This window comes from Scatophagus argus, chromosome 15 (assembly GCF_020382885.2).
Source record: "Scatophagus argus isolate fScaArg1 chromosome 15, fScaArg1.pri, whole genome shotgun sequence".
Classification (NCBI taxonomy): domain Eukaryota; kingdom Metazoa; phylum Chordata; class Actinopteri; family Scatophagidae; genus Scatophagus; species Scatophagus argus.
This window is the reverse complement of record NC_058507.1, coordinates 9,004,151-9,022,237: the sequence shown is the minus strand read 5'-3', so window position 1 is coordinate 9,022,237 and position 18,087 is coordinate 9,004,151. Positions and strand designations below refer to the sequence as shown.

Sequence of the window (18,087 nt, the reverse complement as noted above, 5' to 3'; positions counted from 1 at the left end):
ACAATAAAGTGTGCTTAAACAAAGTGACAGTGTGGTTAATGAGGTGACAGTATAGATATTAAGGTGACAGTATGGGAGTTAAAGTGAGTGTTGTGCTAGTAAATTGTTGATAGCGTGTGTGTGAGTGTATGTGTGTATTTATGTCAGTCCTGTCCTGGGAAGAAACTGTTGCAGACTCTGAATGTGAGGGTCCGGATGCCTACCTAAACATTGTTGCTGACCAAGTACACCCCTTCCTGGAAAAGGTGTTCCCTGATGGCAGTGACCTCTTTCAGCAGGATAATGCTCAGGTTTCAGACATTAGACTCGTTCAAGATCGTCCAGGACTGTGCAGTACTGACAGCACAATACATGATGGGTTAATCATAAATGGACTCTATAACACTTTTGTAGATGTACTGCCCAACAGGTTTTAATACTACTATCGCATTCACCCATTCACACACACAGCCAGAGATCAATCCACCAAGTGACGCACCAAGTGACGCAAACACATTATATTAATTTTCTAATAATTTTGCTTAAAATAAGTATAAATCACTAAAACCTATTCATCAAAGCTATTAAGGCCATAATACAAGTCACAAAATGTTAAGAAATGTGTATGTGTTACTCCAGGATTATTTTTGTCTTTAACGTTTTTTATTATTTTTTTAATGGCTGTTTGAATTCATTCTGACTAAATGTTCCCATTTTTTTTTTTTTTGCCATGGCCATTTTAACTTGAAACCATGTACTCCATTATATCGCGCCTGCGTTTGAATATTCTGGCTTTCAATTTTAAATTTTTTCACCAGACAGCGCCATTTTATGGCCTATGGAGGAAATACATGCTATTTTCCTGGATTCCACCGCCGCAAGTAAATGCAAATAAAATGATGTCTGTGAACTAAATGTCAAAGAGAGGTATATGTGTGTATGAAGAAATTAGTGTGTGTTAGTGTGCATATGCATGTGCATGTGCATGTGCATGTATGCAACCAGAAGAAGAAATTATATTGTACTGCAGAACAGAACAAAAAAGCTGCCGATAGACTGAACATTAAAGCTGTTGAATGTGTTAACTGGACAATAAATCATGTGCAATAATGGGGACAAACGGTCACACCAGACCTGTGCAATAACACATGTGTAGTAATAATTGTGCAATAATCCTTACTCATGTAACACTACTACAAGAATCAGTACCTACATACTTAGTCCCTGAAACAAATCTGTACAATAATTAATCCATCCACTAATCATAACCTGAGGGTCTCTAGTGTAAATAGTCTTTCTTTTCTGTACTGTGTGCAGCTGCAGGTACTTGTTTCCTGTGTATTTATTCTTTTTAAATGCACATTCTTCTCTTATCCTTGCATGCTTTGCACCCTCTATATCCTGTTTGCTGCTGTATCACTGTAATTTCCCAGTAATGTGACTAATAAAGAATTATCTTATCTTATCTTAAAAACAAACATAATAGAATACAACATGTTATACACTATATAGACAAAAATATTGGGATGGGGCTGTTTTTCAGGGGTTGGGCTGGGTGAAGGGAAATCATTTCACTAGCACAAAACACCAGCAGGGAAATTTAACACGGAACACAGACAGCGTGGATCTTCAGGCTCACCCAGACACTAACTGGGCTGGGCTGATATTCCCCATAACTCACTCACTTTTTAAAAGAAAATCTCTTTTTCATCTGCTGCTCGGCTTTGTACAATTTCAAGTTTCTGAGGCATTTTTTTCAGCAGCAAAAGACATCATTCACAACACATGATGGAAGACAGATTTGCAAAGCGTTTTCTTAAAAAGGCAAGGTGCGTTCCTATTTTGGAGATAATGATCAATGATCAGACAATGATCTGATCAGACCAAGACAGTACATTAGGTAATTTAACACACAGTGATTTGTTTTAGAGACCTGCTAAACTGAAATCCCATTTACAGACAAACTGAGTGCCGTGAGGTGATCTAAACCATTCGTCTTATCTAATATTTGAGTTTAGCAATTATAACACTGTGTGCTGCAGTGAAATCCAACAGCACAGCACCAATTAGCTTCACATCATCCATAAGCATTTACTGTTGATCAGTCATGTATACTAATGCAGTGCTAGTAGAGCGTTCTGGTTTATAAGTATATTGTGCTGATATATACAAACGGATTTATGAAAATAATTTAGCATTTTATTGAAAATTATCTTATCAAGTAATTTGGTCATTACAGGGAGAAGTCCTTCAATTTGAGCCAACAGAACCTACTTTTCCATCTTAAGGTAAAGCAATGATTTTACACTCCTTTCAGAGGTTCCAAAGACTCAAACTGTATGTCCATCTGAGTCTGTCCATCCCATCCATCACCTCTGCCCTTTTGAGCTCAGCAGGCCTGCTTTCTCCAGTGCTTTGTCCACTTTGGGAATCAGTTTTTCACTGAAGTCCCACAGTCGTTTGTCTACATTGAGCTGTTCCACAGTCAACGCTCCCTGCAGAGCAACGCGGACATGAATTATCCGACAAATGTCTGGAGGGACTTTGTACCGGTCTCCAAAATTCTTGAGCACCTCGTGCACTGAAGTCTGCTCCACCATCCTGCACAGAGACGTAAGTGAGTTAAGTGCAATTCTTTGTCTTTGTCTTCTTAATGCTGAAGCACAGCAAGACATTTTGGACAATGCTATGCTTCCAACTTTGCGAAAACAGTTTGGGAAAGGCCTGTTTATTCCAGCATGGCCATGCCACCATGCACAAAGCAAAGTCCATAAAGACATGGTTGGTTAAGTTTGGTGTAGAAGAACTTGACTGGTCCACACAGAGCCCTGACCTAAACCCCATCCCACACCTTTGGGATGAACTGGAACAGAGACTGCAAGCCAGGCCTTTTGGGCCAACATCAGTGTTTGACCTCACAAATGCTCTACTGTATGAATGGGCAACAATTCCCACAGAAACACTTCAAAATCTTGGGAAAAGCCTTCACAGAAGAGTAAAAACTGTTGTAGCTGCAAAGCTGACTATTTATTTAGAATGCAATGTCATTAAAATCCCTGCTGGTGTAATGGTCGGGTGGCCCAAAACTTTTATCCATATTGTGTGTTATGTGTTGAACCAAAGCACTGAGTGTGGGTCTTCAGTGGGTTTTCAGTTTGACACACAGCTTACCTTGGCTGAATTATCATCTTGTGTGGATGGTATATTTTTCTGTCAGGGTCCTCACGGTAGATGTGCTCCAGAATATTAACTCCAGGCACCCCGTTCCATTGAGGAAGATGAAATGTCCCATTTGGCTCAAAATGTTTCTTGGGGAAGATATGGTTCTCAATGAGGAACACCCCTGTCTGCAGAAAGAGACACAGCAAGAAGAATATGAAATGTAAATAGAAATATTAAATATGATCCTTAAGGTTGGATATTGATGTAATATTTGTCTTTCTCAAATACACACCAAAGATAACTTACCCTTGGATGCTGTTTTTGAAGCGTTTCCATGAGTAGCTTTAGGCTGTTGTGTTGGTATGGCATTATAATCTCATCAATATCATTCAACAGGACGTATTGGGAGCGCTCCATAGATCTGTAAATGCACTCATTAAGCGTGGTCAGCTGACCAAAGTAGTGCACGTCCCCCCCACTCTCTGAGAAGAGCCAGCCACGAGATGGATTCAGAAACTTGTCGATTGGCCAAGGAACCATCTCCACAAAGCCCTCCTGGATGTAGCCCTGCAGCAGGCGATCGAGGTCTGGGCCACAGCTGGTGTTATAGATCACCACTCTGTCCACACCCAGCAACCTGAGGCAAGGTGAAGCAAGGGTCAAATGATTGAGTCAACCAAATTATAAAAAATATGTTTTGTTAATCATCTCTAGTGGTATCTAAACATGCAGACAGCCCAGGAGATGTCTGTGCCATTTCTGCCTCCATCCCAATAAAATAGTGACAAACAAATTTTTGTTTGTGGTGCTCATAGCAGATGAAAATTGTATTTTTTTTTTGCAAAACTGAGAGCAGCGGAAGCAAGCTGATCTACCAAACTAAACTAGCAAATAAAAGTGGACAACACTAGCAAAGCAAAGCTGGATAATCAGGATAATCTGGACACTGATTGGCAAAACTACCAACAATGTAAAATTGTTTGCTGACAGTTAAAATCTGAGGACTTATCTGCTAACTTGATACCCGAGTCAGGCATAAACAATAGGAAGTCAAGACTTTACTGGGTGAGACACTCTCTTTCACCATCAGTGGATGGACATTGTTGGCCACACAGGCTTATGTGACAACTCACCGTATCTCAGACTCATATATTATATGAGCTCTTGCTCTCCAAATGGATAAAAACCACATTATCTGTTAGCTTGAATTCAGCTAATATTGTTGCTGTGCTGACCTGTACATCTCCAGGGTCTGTGCAAACTGAAGCACATTGTTGTAATCTCCAAACAGGTTGGACACGCAGACTGTGAAGTCAAACTTCTTCTCCTCCTTCCCCTTCTGGTTTCTTATGGGAAGCCAAGTTTGGTTAAATACATTCACTCTATATTCCTGAGTCTGAAGACTAACATGTGTAGCCTTGCAGTTTCGAGGAATCGGACACACGACATCTGTTGTGACAAATGGAAAACCAAAGTTGTCCGGGTGTTGGAAAATTGTTGTTGGAGTTGCGGTTGATGACCAGCCTGAACAGCAGAAAACACAGTAAAGAGGTTGGATGGAGTCTCTCCTGAATATTCCAATGATGCGAATGTCAAAGTCCTTCACTCTCTGGTCCATGAAGGCTGACACCAGTAAGTGCTTGGTATTGTCAAGGGGGGTGATGGTGTCATTAGAGATCCTGAAGGGGCATGGGCTTGGAGGTGCACGGGGTTGTGGGATGGACCTCACTGTCCTGGGTGTGCTCAGAGTGTAGAAGAGAATGATGTTGAAAATAACGAAGAGGAAAAAGATCTTCCATTTGACTTTGCCTGTATCCATTCAGCCACAAATGAGTCCCAACCTGAGGCAGAGTTGGGAATCGCAGTTAGAGAGGTTACACATTTGAAGAGCAAAGCAAATACACTGATGGCAAAAGCTTGGCAGTGTTGTTAATGCAATATCTTTTAAAGTGTGAACATGACAGGTGAAACCCTACACTCTAATGTATTCCAAGCAGCGTTTCCCTGATAACTGGGGGCAAGAACATAGACCGGAAGTTGCAGGAGGCTGTCTTGTACAGGCAGGGAGAGGCCGTGGCGGGGATGGGGGCTTAGTCCTTTGTCCATTAATCCTGAAAAGCGTGACATCTACCTTGTTTTCATGCAAGACGCCATGTGAGCAAGCTACCTGTCAACAATATGGCACCAAATCAGATTTGTTGCGCATGGTGCTTGATTGGCAGGTTAGCTGTGACACGGTAGCCGGGGCTTTGTAGTCATGTGATATTTGTGTATTTGCAGTTAATTTTAGTAAATGAGTTATTTTTTCTGTTTTGACAGAACTAATATATATATGTATATATATATAGGCCTATGTGTGTGTAAATCTTTGAGGATATCAGAAGTTGTTCTGTGCTAACACCAGCAACAGCCTGTTACGGCAGCCTGTATGGACCAAAAGAGGCAAAACTTTCTGCACCACTCACTCCTGATCATTTAGTTTGTCACTCTGAGCATGGGGTACTTAAACAAGTTCATCAATCAATGTTTGTAGCAGCACCCCTGTTCTCTCGTCAGGATTATGGAGGCTGGAATACATGGGAACAATGCTCAGAGGGAGTGAGAAAATTAACCTGAAGCTGTAAATGTGAAGGTGGCACCCCTCCCCCAATTTTTCCCTTCTGTCTGTCTCATCCAGATTAGAGAGAAAATATTGCTGAAAACATTACTTTGCTCACACGACGTGTCCTCAGATCCTCTATGTTCTCAAAGCGATAAAGCTTAACCACAACAGTTGAGGATTTTCCACAAACCGAGTCGTCTGCAAACACACGTGTAAATATCCAAAACCTAGACATTCAGAACATATATGTAAGGCCTTTTCAAATTTACTTGCATGCTAACACTGCCCCTTTGAACAGGGAAACCAATGAGCACTATTAGTCTCTTCCCACAAACTCTTTGACCTTATTTGACTGGTGAGGAAATCCGTCAGTGTTTGAGTATAAGGACATGTTGCTCTTTAAACAGAGTACAAATTCCAAGACACCATTCTAATCGTAGGCCATATATGGAGATTAGAATAACACATTTACGGATTATGAATAGTTGCTGCAACAATACTAAGCACAAACACAATGCATAAGCAACAGTAGCCAAAATATATATAAAATACAGTATTTAGTTATTAAAGAAATAGGTTTTTTTTTTTATTCTTATCAGGCTTTCGGCAAGTAGCCTTTATTTTCGTTGGAACCGTTTTAATTTAGCAGTGTTTTATCTTAGTATACCAACATAAACCATGTTTGAGTGATACTCTAACAGCTTCCGGTAAGAGAATTTAAAGAGACGTTTACAAGCATTTAAAAATAAAGGGCTAAAATTAAGTAGCCAATACCAATTAAACTCAGAACCAATGTTACTACCAGAAATAAAATAATTAAATTAGCGTTGATACACAACTAGCAATTGCCTGTTAGCAAGACTGCTCTGGTGTTATATATCCTCACTGTATTTTCGGACTCGTATGTGAACAGCCTCGAGTCTCAACAGCTCGTGGAGAGATAGCCGGAAATTACGAGCTAATTCGCATTACTTTTAGGTTCAATATGGAGACGGTATTCAAAACAGACTACAGTAACTCACTCAGAATTGAAGTGCAGTCAGTATTCTCTTCCTGGTGTAGGACGGCTTAAGTGAGGATGTAACGTATTAGTCCTTTTGTTTCTGGTTTCCGCAGGTGTCACTTTGTGTCCAGGCACATTTTATCTCCAAGCAGGAAGGGTTCAGTACTCCGTCTGTTCAACCTGGGCGGGACTGGCGCTCTTCAAGGTGGAGCTATCGCCCCAATGGAAATAAATGTTCAAAGGTCGTAAACGCTGCGGACAGTCACACCATGCTGAAATATGGATAATATGCGATGTTACACCGGTGCTCTCTTCAGTGAACCCGCTCGGACCGCATCGTTTATCGGTTAGCCTACTTTGAAATGGTGACAGTTAGTGAATACAACCGACACGGCTTTTGTTTTCTTTTGAAGGATCAAGGTTCATGTTATAAATAGGTTCATGTTGAGACCACCGGGGTGCTCCACAGAACACCACAGGAAATCCTTCCTCCCTGTGACTATCAAACTCTTCAACTCAACCCCTTTCTAAGATTGTATCTGCACCTTATATATACATATATATAGATATATAGATATCTATATATATATAAGACTTTGTCTTTGCATTACACACTTAGTCCTTTTTTATGTTATATTAGTCAATCAGAAACATGTGGGCAACAAAACAGTTGCACCACACTGTCTTCATACATGAAGTTACATGAGCCTGAGACGCGTTAGGATAAATGGATAAATGGTCTGGAAACCATGTCTGTACAAAATCTGGTGCCAAGCCATCTTGTAGTGGTTGGTTTAAACACTTTTTTTAGAACACATTTTCACAGTTAGCAAACACGTTTTGACAATTAGTGAGCTTTAGAAATGCTCGTAGGTGGATTTCTGTTTCCAGTTTTTATGCAAAGCTTAGACAGTGATTGCTTCATATTTAATGGGCGGATATGTCAGTGATATTGATGCTCTGGACTAACTTCTGACCTCTTCTTCAGAATCAGAATTCCTTTATTTATCCCTGAGGGAGAAGGTGGTCTGGTCTGTGAATTATGTCTTCTTTTGCATCGTGTGGATGCATCACATACCTGGAGAAGACATCAGCCTTTTTATAAGTGAACAGTCAGTTCTACCTGCTGAGCCACTGATTTCTGTCCAACTTGATCCCAGCCTGCTCTGATAATCAGGACACTGAAACCCGTGAGAATCAAAGGCAAGGTGATGCAAAGAATTCAACACATTATATTTATTTCCTGATTATTTTGTTTGTTATTGTTATACAGCTTTTTAAAATGCATTCTGTTTAAATTTTCAGAAGTTTTGATCCCAGGGCCATTTTAACATGAACCCGTGCTTTCGTTTCAGTGTTTTGGCTTTAAATTTTCCATTTCTACCATTTTCCACCAGATAGCGCCATTTCCCATTATGGCCTATGAAGGAAATACATGCTATATTCCTAATTTCCACTAGGGGCACTGTATGGAGGAAGGCGCACCACTGACGCAAGTAAAACGATGTCTGTCAGTTCAATGTCAAAGAGTGGTGTGTGTGTGTGTGTGTGTGTTTGTTCATCTTCACTTGTTTTGTGATGGTGTGCTACTCCACATGTCAATTCTCTCTCAGCTCTCACAAGCAAAGCTGAGTTTAGCATTAACTTCAGGGAAGAGCTTCTGAAGTACTTTATAGATGCCTTTGAGTTCCTGAGGATACCTGAGGTTTATCAACCATTAAGAATGCACAGCAGATGCGATGTCTTCCAGCTCATGAAGGACTTCAACACAATGGATCACTATTTCAACATCAGCTGGATGCGGTAGATGCTGGACGACATGCTCAACCTCCCTCTGAACATCTGTAGTACCGGAATCCTTTAAAGGAGAGAAAGAAAAGACAAAACCCAACTATAAAATCATAATTGTCGGCTGTTGTTTGTGAACACAAAAGTAAGCAATTCTGGAGAAAGTTCATTGATGAGTATCGTACCCACATTGCAGAATCACAACCTGTGAATGAAACTATCTTTCTTCAGAACTGTGAGTTCCTATTCCAAATTCAAACAAACTGATTTCTTGCAAACTATAACAATGTGAGTAATAATAAAGATTGGTCAAGCAGATAGAAAATGCCCTGGGGATACATTCCCTCCTCTTTTTGACCTCTCATTGTTGAAGGATTAAATAAATAAATAAATAAAATAAAAATACAGAAATACATTAGAAGTGCACATGCATGTGTGCTGCATCTGACATTTCCACAAGCATGTGGTCTGTGATTACTTTCAGGCAATAAAGTCACTTTGGTTAAGGTTGGGGAAGCAGAAACAGTTTTTTCATTTGAATGTTTCAGAAAACACATGGAACATTTTGTCAGTGACATTTCTGCTACTTGCCAAGTGCATCCATTAAAAACATTTCTTAAGAGAAAGAGAAAATGCGATCGGTCAGCATAACGTTTCTCTTGTAAACGTATCGTATATAAATCTGATCCCTAAACACAGCTACAGTCCGTGATCTGTGTTTAAAGTATGTGGTGACTGCAAATAATAAAAAGCGAAATATTATATATTATATATATGACAGTAGCACATCACAGTTTTATGCCCTGTGTATTTACCCAGTGTACCTTCAGTGCAGCTTTGGGAAAGTTTGTTCTCACTTAGTCCACATCAGAGACGAATGATTTAGGGTATATTTGACTTTGTTTTGGCATTAAGCAGTCAGTCGAGTACCAAAATTAAGAATACATGGGAAAAGGAATTAGGAATACAATTAGGTGAAGACCTCTGGGATCAGGCTTTAGACAGGATACGGTCTACCACCTCTTGTGCTCGTCTTGGACTTATTCAATTTAAGGTTTTGCATAGGGTCCATTTCTCCAAGTCCAGACTTTCTGAAATATACTCAAATGTGGAAGATACATGTGATAAATGTCATGGCTCTCCCTGTCACAGTAGTCTTATGTTTTATTTTGCACAGATCTGAATGGTTTTTGGACTGGGTAGTATTATGTCCAATGTTCTTGGAGAAATCTTCAGCCTTTCCCATTGATTGCTTTATTTGGGATTCCTGATGCTTCACTTGCACTAAACTCTACACAAAAAGACATTATAGCTTTCACATCCTTACTGGCAAGGCGTTCCTTACGTTCCTGGAAGTCTGCTAAATACCCTCCCGGTGGCTTAAAGACACCATGTTCTTTTTAAAACTTGAGAAGATTAAATATAGTCTGAGAGGGTACACTGACAAGTTTCACCACAAATGGCAACCCTTTGTTTCTTACTTAACAAATGTGTGTCTGTTCACACCTGGAGCATGAATATTATGCGAAATTATCCCTTCACCGTACGGTTAGATCAGACAGCATGGTCAGTCAACGAATACAAATTCTTTGGTTTTTATTTTCTTTTGTATTGTATAGTGGCCATAAGTTGAGAAATGGGGCAACATTTCAGAAAACAAACTACAACAAATGAAAAATTGTAATGACAGTTATATTGACTGCCCAGATGATGTTATTAAATGTAGTTGCTGATGAGAGTGTACATTCATCATTTCCATTTGATGTCCATTTGAGTTTCTGTCCATGCCATTCATCAGCTCAGCAGTCCTGCTCTCTCCAGTGCTTTGTCCACATTTACAGTCAGATTTTCAGTGAAGTCCCACAGTCGTTTGTCTTCAATGAGCTCCCTCACCGGCAACAATGGCGGTGTACCTCCCCGGATGTGAATCATCCGACAAAAGCTTACTGGAACTTTGTACTGTTCTCCAAAACTCTTGAGTGGCTCATGCACTGAAGTCTGCTCCACCATCCTGTAATACACAGAGAAATAAATAAGTGCAATTCGTTGTCTATACCTTAATTCGCCATGACAGCTGTGACAAACTGGGAGCTCATCCATTCAAGTAAGTTGTAACTATTCAGTCAAGGGCATTTGAACTGAAATGAAGTTTGATAAATAATGTGCTGTGTGAGAAATTTGAGGTATTTTTTGAATCTTGAACAATGTTTTACTATGACATAGCAAAGTTCTTTACATGAAGTAACTAATACCGTGTTTAACAAAATGACTTGTAGCCAAATACCGTGCCTACTGAACCAGAGCACAAGTGTTGGTCCTGAGTGAGTTTGACACATTCAGCTTACCTTGGCTGAATTATCATCTTGTACCGGTGGTATTCATTTGCTTTAAGTTCCTCACGGTAGATGTGCTCCAGAATGTTAACTCCAGGCACCCCTTTCCACTGAGACAAGTTAAATTTCCCATTTGGCTCAAAATGTTCCTTGGGGAAGATAAAGTTCTCAATGAGGAACACCCCTGCCTGCAGAAAGAGAGATCATGTTAAATATGATCCTTAAAGTTGGATATTGATGCAATATTTGTCTTTCTCAGATACACACCAAAGATAACCTACATTTGGATGGTGATGTTGGAGTGTTTCCATGAGTAGCTTTAGGTTGTTGTGGTGGTATGGCATTATAATCTCATCAATATCATTCAACAGGACGTATTGGGAGCGCTCCATGGATCTGTAAATGCACTCATTAAGCGTGGCCTGCTGGCCATGGTAGTGCATGTCCCCCCCACTCCTTGAGAAGAGCCAGCCATGAGATGGATTCAGAAACTTGTTGATTGGCCAAGGAACCATCTCCACAAAGCCCTCCTGGCTGTAGCCCTGCAGCAGGCGATCGAGGTCTGGGCCACAGCTACTGTTATAGATCACCACTCTGTCCACACCCAGCAACCTGAGGCAAGGTGAGGCAAGGGTCAAATGACTGGGTCACCCAAATTACAAAAATCATACAGTCAGTTTTAGTAGAATCTGAACATGCAGAAAGCCCAGGAGATGTCTGTGATATTTCTGCCTTCATGTCAATAAAATAGTGACAAACAGATTTTTGTTTGTGGTGCTCAAAGCAGAAGAAAAATGCATTTAAACACGAAGTATGATTTTTTTGGCCATCTCAGAGCAGTGGAAGCAGGCCGTAAACAAGACATAAAAAACTCCAATATTCACTTACCTCTTAGCTGTGATTTTGGTCTCCATCATCTCCAGAGTAAAGTATTTGCCCAACCATTATGTTCACAAGCTAATTGCTAACTTTAACTGTCGACTGTCTGGTAAAAGTGGTCCAGCAGAGAGTACTCTAAAAGTCATTATTTGTTTTCATCTACTGATAAACTAAACTAGCAAATACAAGCGGACAACACCAACAAATCAACACTGATAATCAGGAAAATCAGGACACTGAAGCACATGAGAAGATGTGTGTGGAAATATTTAGGGACCTGCAGTGTAGACAGCAAAGCTACCAACAAAGTCAGATTGTTTGCTGCTGGTAAAAATCTGAGGAATCATCTGCTGGCTTGACACCCAAGTGAAGCAGACACAACAGTATGGCAAGACTTGTAGGGCAAATACACTCTCTCTGACCATCAATGAATGGACATTGTTGGCCTACAAAGGCTTATGTGACAGCTCACTGTATCTCAGACTCACATACTATATGAGTTGTCTTAAAAAAAAACAAAGTCAATTTGAATTCATTTCAACTTGATTTTTTACAAAATACAATAATCAGGGTTTGAGAGTTTCAGAAAGAATTTAACTAATAATGTGCTGACCTGTACATCTCCAGGGTCTGCGCAAACTGAAGCACATTGTTGTAATCTCCAAACAGAGTGGACACGCAGACTGTGAAGTCAAACTTCTTCTCCTCCTTTCCCTTCTGGTTTCTTATTGGAAGCCAAGATTGGTTAAATACCTTCACTCTGTCTTGCTGAGTCTGAAGACTAACATGTGTAGCCTTGCAGTTTTGAGGAATCGGACACATGACATCCGTCGTGGTGAAGGGAAAACCAAAGTTGTCCGTGTGTTGTAAAATTGTTGTTCGAGTTGTAGTTGATATATGGCCTGAACAGCAGAAAACACAGTAAAGAGGTTGGATGGAGTCTCTCCTGAATATTCCAATGATGCGAATGTCAAAGCCCTTCACTCTCTGGTCCATGAAGGCTGACACCAGTAAGTGCTTGGTATTGTCGAGGGGGGTGATAGTCTCATTAGAGATCCTGGAGGGGCATGTGTTTGGAGCTGCACGGGGTTGTGGGATGGACCTCACTGTCCTGGGTGTGCTCAGAGTGTAGACGAAGATTAAGAAGATGAGGATGAGGGAGAAGAACATGCATTCTAATACTTTTGCCATGTCAGTCCAGCCAGAGACATGATAGATTCCCAACCTGAGGCAGAATTAAGAATCACAGTTAGAGAGAGACAGAGAGACAATGATGACAATGAATGAAGAGGTGTGAATGTGACCAAGTTCTGTTTGAAACAATTTTTTAATAATGTGCATATGGTTAAATTCATCTATCTAACAATACAAGAGTTCACCAAAGCTTCGCCACTGGCAAAATAATGTTTTGTTAACAAACAAAATTTTTATTTTTAATAGTGTATTTGTGTGATTCACCAAAATCTGTCCTCTTCATTCTAAAGTTATTATGGTGAAGTGTTGTTAAGTGATGAACTCGACTTTCACTTTACACACTTTTGCATTAGCTTACTTTACAGGTACACCTGTATAATCTGATATAATCCACCACAACGTCTCTGAAAGGAATGTTTTCTTGAAGAGGTGAGGGGTGTTGACTTTAACTTTCTAAATTTAGTAGTTCAGACCATCTGTGACCCATACACCATACTGATTTCAAAATAAACATGGCCCGCATACTGCATGAGGGACTGTTGCTACATTTCAGAGCTAAACCCTCTGTTTCACAGTGTATTTTCACATCTGTGTTTCTGAAAATTTGAAACATGGCACTCAGATTTTGTTAATATTTTTTCTCACCACTGTTACCAAGCGCTTGCTCATGGGGGAATGTTGGGTCTCTCTGTGCCTAAAACGAAATTAAAGAGTGTGGACTGAATCTGCTCTATTTGGAAAGTGTCATGAGATAACTTTTATTGCTATATAAATGAATAGAATTGATATTAAAATAGATGAATTCATCCTGTTGATAAAATTTTCCTGATGGGAGCTGCAGCTATTGAATGATAGAAAAAAACAAACAAAATACTAGCTTCATGAAAAGACAATTTAAATACTATGCAAAAACACACTATGAATATATATATATATATATGTATATGTATGTGTGTGTATATATAATAATACTACACAATAATACAATAATATAACCAAATTTAAATCTGAAGTAGTGTTAATAAATTGAAATACAAGAGAAATATAGTAATATGTGACATGTTTTTCCAGAGAAACTTGTGCATACTGTATTGTGTATGTGCATAAGTTACGTTTCATATATTCTTAAAAGGTGTAAAACCTAAACAACAGAATGCAATTATTTGCAAACCAGCTGTGTTTCTACAATAGTTTTACAAGTATTTGATGTGTTTTACTAAGTGGGAATCCTCGCTTCATCGTTCATGCTGATCCTCTGGAAGTTGCCCCTTTAGTACTCAGTCATGATACTGTCACCTGTTATCAGTGAACCTGTTTACCTGTAGAACGTCCCAAACGTGTTTATGTGCAGTACACAACGTTCCAATTCTTTTGTTGCCCCTGTCCCAACTCACTTATATTCCTCTTTGGAACTTACATTCTTCCTGTTTTATGTTTATGTGCACTGCCTTATGTTACACTGTCCTTTAGCCCAGAGCACAGAGTGATTCTCTGCTCTCTTCGTTTCTCATGTCAAACCATTGGATTAGCTGTTTGCAGCAGGTGCTATCAGAGGCGAGACAGGGAGATTCAGGCTTTAACTATCACAAAATAGAGGCTGAGAAAGAGATAGAAACGGGCTAAGAATGATGAAAGAGCAACTGGGACAATGAGAGAGTGCTCTGTAATGTATGAGGCTGTGTGTAGAAACATGGTCACTCAGCTTCACTCTTGCCACATCTCAGCCTGACAAGCTGGAGATCCATTAGCAAATGACTGAATATTGCAACAAACTCTGAAAGCATCTGAATTCACTTCAGTACAGAATTTGTACTACAAGCTGTGCTTACAAGAAGACAAAAGGCAGATTTCTTGAGAGATGGATAACTCTTAAATGAGTGTGTGGTTCCTTTCCTTACGCTTGATTTCAGCCTTCAAGATCATTTTCATGAATGGGAGGACTCATGACTGAAAACTAGCTTAAGCCAAAGAAATACATGCGTACTTTCGTTTGTTTAACCTTGAGCCGACAGTATACCTTAAATTGGTTGTGAAGAGGCCATCTGTGCAAGCTGGCATAGCTCTTCTGATCTCTTATAAACTTTATCAGCAATAAAAGGAAACAACTTTTTGTTTTCTTGTGATAACAGGCTGAGGAGCTTGTTATCTCGAGATTCGTTCGAGAGAATCAAACAATTAAGTCATAACTTCCATACTTTATAGCCAAGTATGTTTTTATGGTGACTTTACTGACTCCTGTTTAACCTAAAAGAAATTCAAATAAACAAAAAATTATTTATGTGAGTAAATTTGCTCATACTGCTAAAATTTACTGTACATTTTTTGAACAGACATCAACTACTCACCAGCTGATCTGAAGTCTGACTCCTGAAGCTGGCTTTAGAGACTATTGAGGTCTTGCAAGCTTTTGATAGCAGAATAGCCCCTCATGGATATCATAATGAGACATATCTTGTTGTCCTTGCAGGATGTGTGTGTGTGTGTGTGTTTGCTGCTCTTTAATCAGTTCTGGTTTTGTCAGCAGTAGTGCTAAAATACAACGGAAAATTAGCTGCTTTTAGATGCAAAGCATCTCATAAACCTGACTTGTATCTTGATCGTGTCTTGATTTTTTTATGAGCTTCATGACCATAAATTACAAAATTAAAAAGTAAAATTGAATGCATGATGGTTTATTCTGTTCCCATCTGGCTCATTTATTTTAATTACTGAAATGTGTGCAACAACTTCAGCTAGAGGAACCTGTTCAGCTTTAATAATTCCATTCCCGTAATCCCAAGCAGAACAGTAGTAAATGTTTACAACTGTGCATCATTCTATATAATGTATATATATAAAAGATTCCTAGTTCCTACATAGTACACCAGTATGAATATAAAACAAAAGCAGTAGGGAGTGTCTATATATTTCTCTCTATAGACAAGGTAAATGTGTTCAAATTTGTAGGACATAAACAACCCACATTCCAAAAAACTTGGAAAGCTGTGTAACATTTAAATAATCCAGAATGCAATAATTTACAATTCTGAGACAGGCCCTGGCAACGCAAAACACCTATTTGGAACTTTCCACAGGTTAACAGGTTGTACATGCTGCCTGTAAGTGTCCCAAGTCACCGTGTGTAAACTGAGCTCCGTCTGTTGTGTTCAAGCCTGTGGTTAACAGGTAAACACCGAGGAATGTGAACGCAGCACGTTCTTTTTGATCTCGTTTAGCAGAGCATGCACTCCTTCAAGACCAGGTACACGCTAACGGTTTGAGTTTAGCGGCCACGTTGAAGATTTTAGCTCACAACAGGAAGTAAATAAAGTGTTTTTCTCTAGACATCCAGAGATTTGGATTATGCCACACGAGCTGTATGGAGTCTGTTCTCCGAAGCTCCAAATCTCACTTTCCATCGGCACGCACTTCAGCGTAGATAACGACTGAATTTTCACGCTTGGTCGGACTGATCCTTTAATATTTGTCGGACCCCCCCCCGTCCCAAGTTCACCTCCTGGGTCCTCTCTGCCTAAATGATCATGATAAGTCCAGGTAGCGAGCCAGATGACTAAACACCCAGGTTGAGGGATGGTTACCTGTTACTATCCATCTATCATGCAAAGCAAACAATATTCAATATTCTCTTTATGTGTGTATAAGTGATTGCATATCGCTTGAAAAAGCGACTAGCGCTCGACAAACACGCTAGCAAGCTGTAGTCAATATCTCTTCATGCAGTGACTTGCTACATAGTGAGCGCTTCTCTTTACTTTTGGAAGAAACCAACGCCGTGGGGGTGGGGGGCTGTAACTTTTTGAGGTATGCTCTAGTAAGAAAAATATGTTTGACTCATAATCTGAAAACTACACAGTCAGAACTACATATGTCTTTAATAAAACAATGGCAATAAAATTAAATATAATATAAAATAAAACTCCAGACCACCCCCCCCTCTTCCCACCCTTAAATTGCCATGACGCATTTCAAATTAAAATTGCCCAGGGGTGGGGGGTAATGTCAGGGTGTTACTTCCTATTACTGGAAAGAGAATTATAAAAAAATATAATAATAATAGAAAAACTTCACTAAAGAAGTAGCCGTACGTAAACAGTGTTTTTGAGCTCTCAGCCCCAACATAAAACAATGTATACCCCCGGGAAATAAACAAAAATTTGCTATAATGTTATTTCCACGTAAGCCTGTATACGCCGCGTTGACATCTTGTCTTGCAAACTAAATGTGTGCCCTGTGAATGGTGTAGAACTGTCATAAGGGATATAGCAAGACTTTTCATACTGCAACACTTTGGAGTTGCCATTGGAAAGTCATGAAAGTGGCTGATAAAGTCGTTAGCGCTTTCCGTCTGCTCGCTCCGGGCCGTTTCCGAGTACTTTCCATAAATGTCAGAATACGGATGTACTAACTGTTTCTTTTGGTTGTTTACACTCGGGAAATTTCTGACCTCGGTATTTTAAGGTGTAATTAGGACTGGCTTTAGTGTGAAATCAATGCTTGCTGGGATATTACTGACCCTAGGATGATTATTAAATCGTGTAACTTACAGAAATCTGTCGGGTAGCCTTTTCCCCTCCTGAGGTGCTGACTGAGGAGGACAACCATTAAAGCGCGTTCGGGTGAGGTTTCATTTTCCGTTATGTTCGTTTCTTCTCATTCCTTAGTGCTGACTGTCTGCATATCAGGGCGTTTCCAGCTGTCTCAGGGGTGGAGCAAAGCGTGACAGTGCAGGAAATAAAACATCTCGGTCTAATACATGAGGTAACTGAGTGTATGCAGCCCGCTTGCATGCACACCGTTACAAGCCATAAGCCTGAATTCAAAATTGTACTCATCAGGTTCAGGATAAAAAAAAAAAGTAAAAGTACTGATACTCCCTCTACTTCTTTTCACAAAAACCTCTAAGTGTGTACGCATGGAAATGTTGCGTATATTTAGGTGGACCTGCCTACATGTAATCTGCAACAACACTTCTTATGTGTCACATCTTGTTTTCTGAAAAGGAGCAAACTTAAGCTGTCGGTAAAGTGGAGAACTGCAGTATAATACAGTGATACTGAAGTACATCAGTATTGTCCCAAATACTTAACAAATACTGCACGAGTAGCCAGTCATAGAAAACGAAGTTGTGATCAAAGACATTGCGTACT

General features: G+C 39.8%; 2 protein-coding genes and 1 long non-coding RNA gene across 3 annotated transcripts; 1 reads left to right on the top strand and 2 right to left on the bottom strand.

The window, feature by feature from the left end:
- Positions 1-1,662: 1,662 nt before the first annotated feature.
- On the bottom strand, positions 1,663-6,925 carry LOC124072016. Its single transcript, XM_046413141.1, has 5 exons — positions 6,766-6,925; positions 4,377-4,982; positions 3,448-3,778; positions 3,151-3,326; positions 1,663-2,580 (listed from the first exon to the last, which is right to left on the bottom strand). The coding sequence occupies exons 2-5, from the start codon at positions 4,958-4,960 to the stop codon at positions 2,349-2,351; spliced, it is 1,323 nt and encodes a 440-aa protein (XP_046269097.1). The 5' UTR covers positions 4,961-4,982; positions 6,766-6,925; the 3' UTR covers positions 1,663-2,348.
- Positions 6,926-6,941: 16 nt separating this feature from the next.
- LOC124072021 lies at positions 6,942-8,573 on the top strand. The gene is made up of 3 exons (XR_006845433.1): positions 6,942-7,092; positions 7,735-7,954; positions 8,144-8,573. It is a non-coding gene; the product is annotated as an uncharacterized LOC124072021 (long non-coding RNA).
- A 1,540-nt stretch (positions 8,574-10,113) lies between these two features.
- On the bottom strand, positions 10,114-17,640 carry LOC124072018 (beta-1,4-galactosyltransferase galt-1-like). The gene is made up of 5 exons (XM_046413144.1): positions 17,485-17,640; positions 12,360-12,971; positions 11,149-11,479; positions 10,880-11,055; positions 10,114-10,545 (listed from the first exon to the last, which is right to left on the bottom strand). Exons 2-5 carry the CDS (start codon positions 12,935-12,937, stop codon positions 10,329-10,331), a joined length of 1,302 nt encoding a protein of 433 aa, XP_046269100.1. The 5' UTR covers positions 12,938-12,971; positions 17,485-17,640; the 3' UTR covers positions 10,114-10,328.
- Positions 17,641-18,087: the final 447 nt, after the last annotated feature.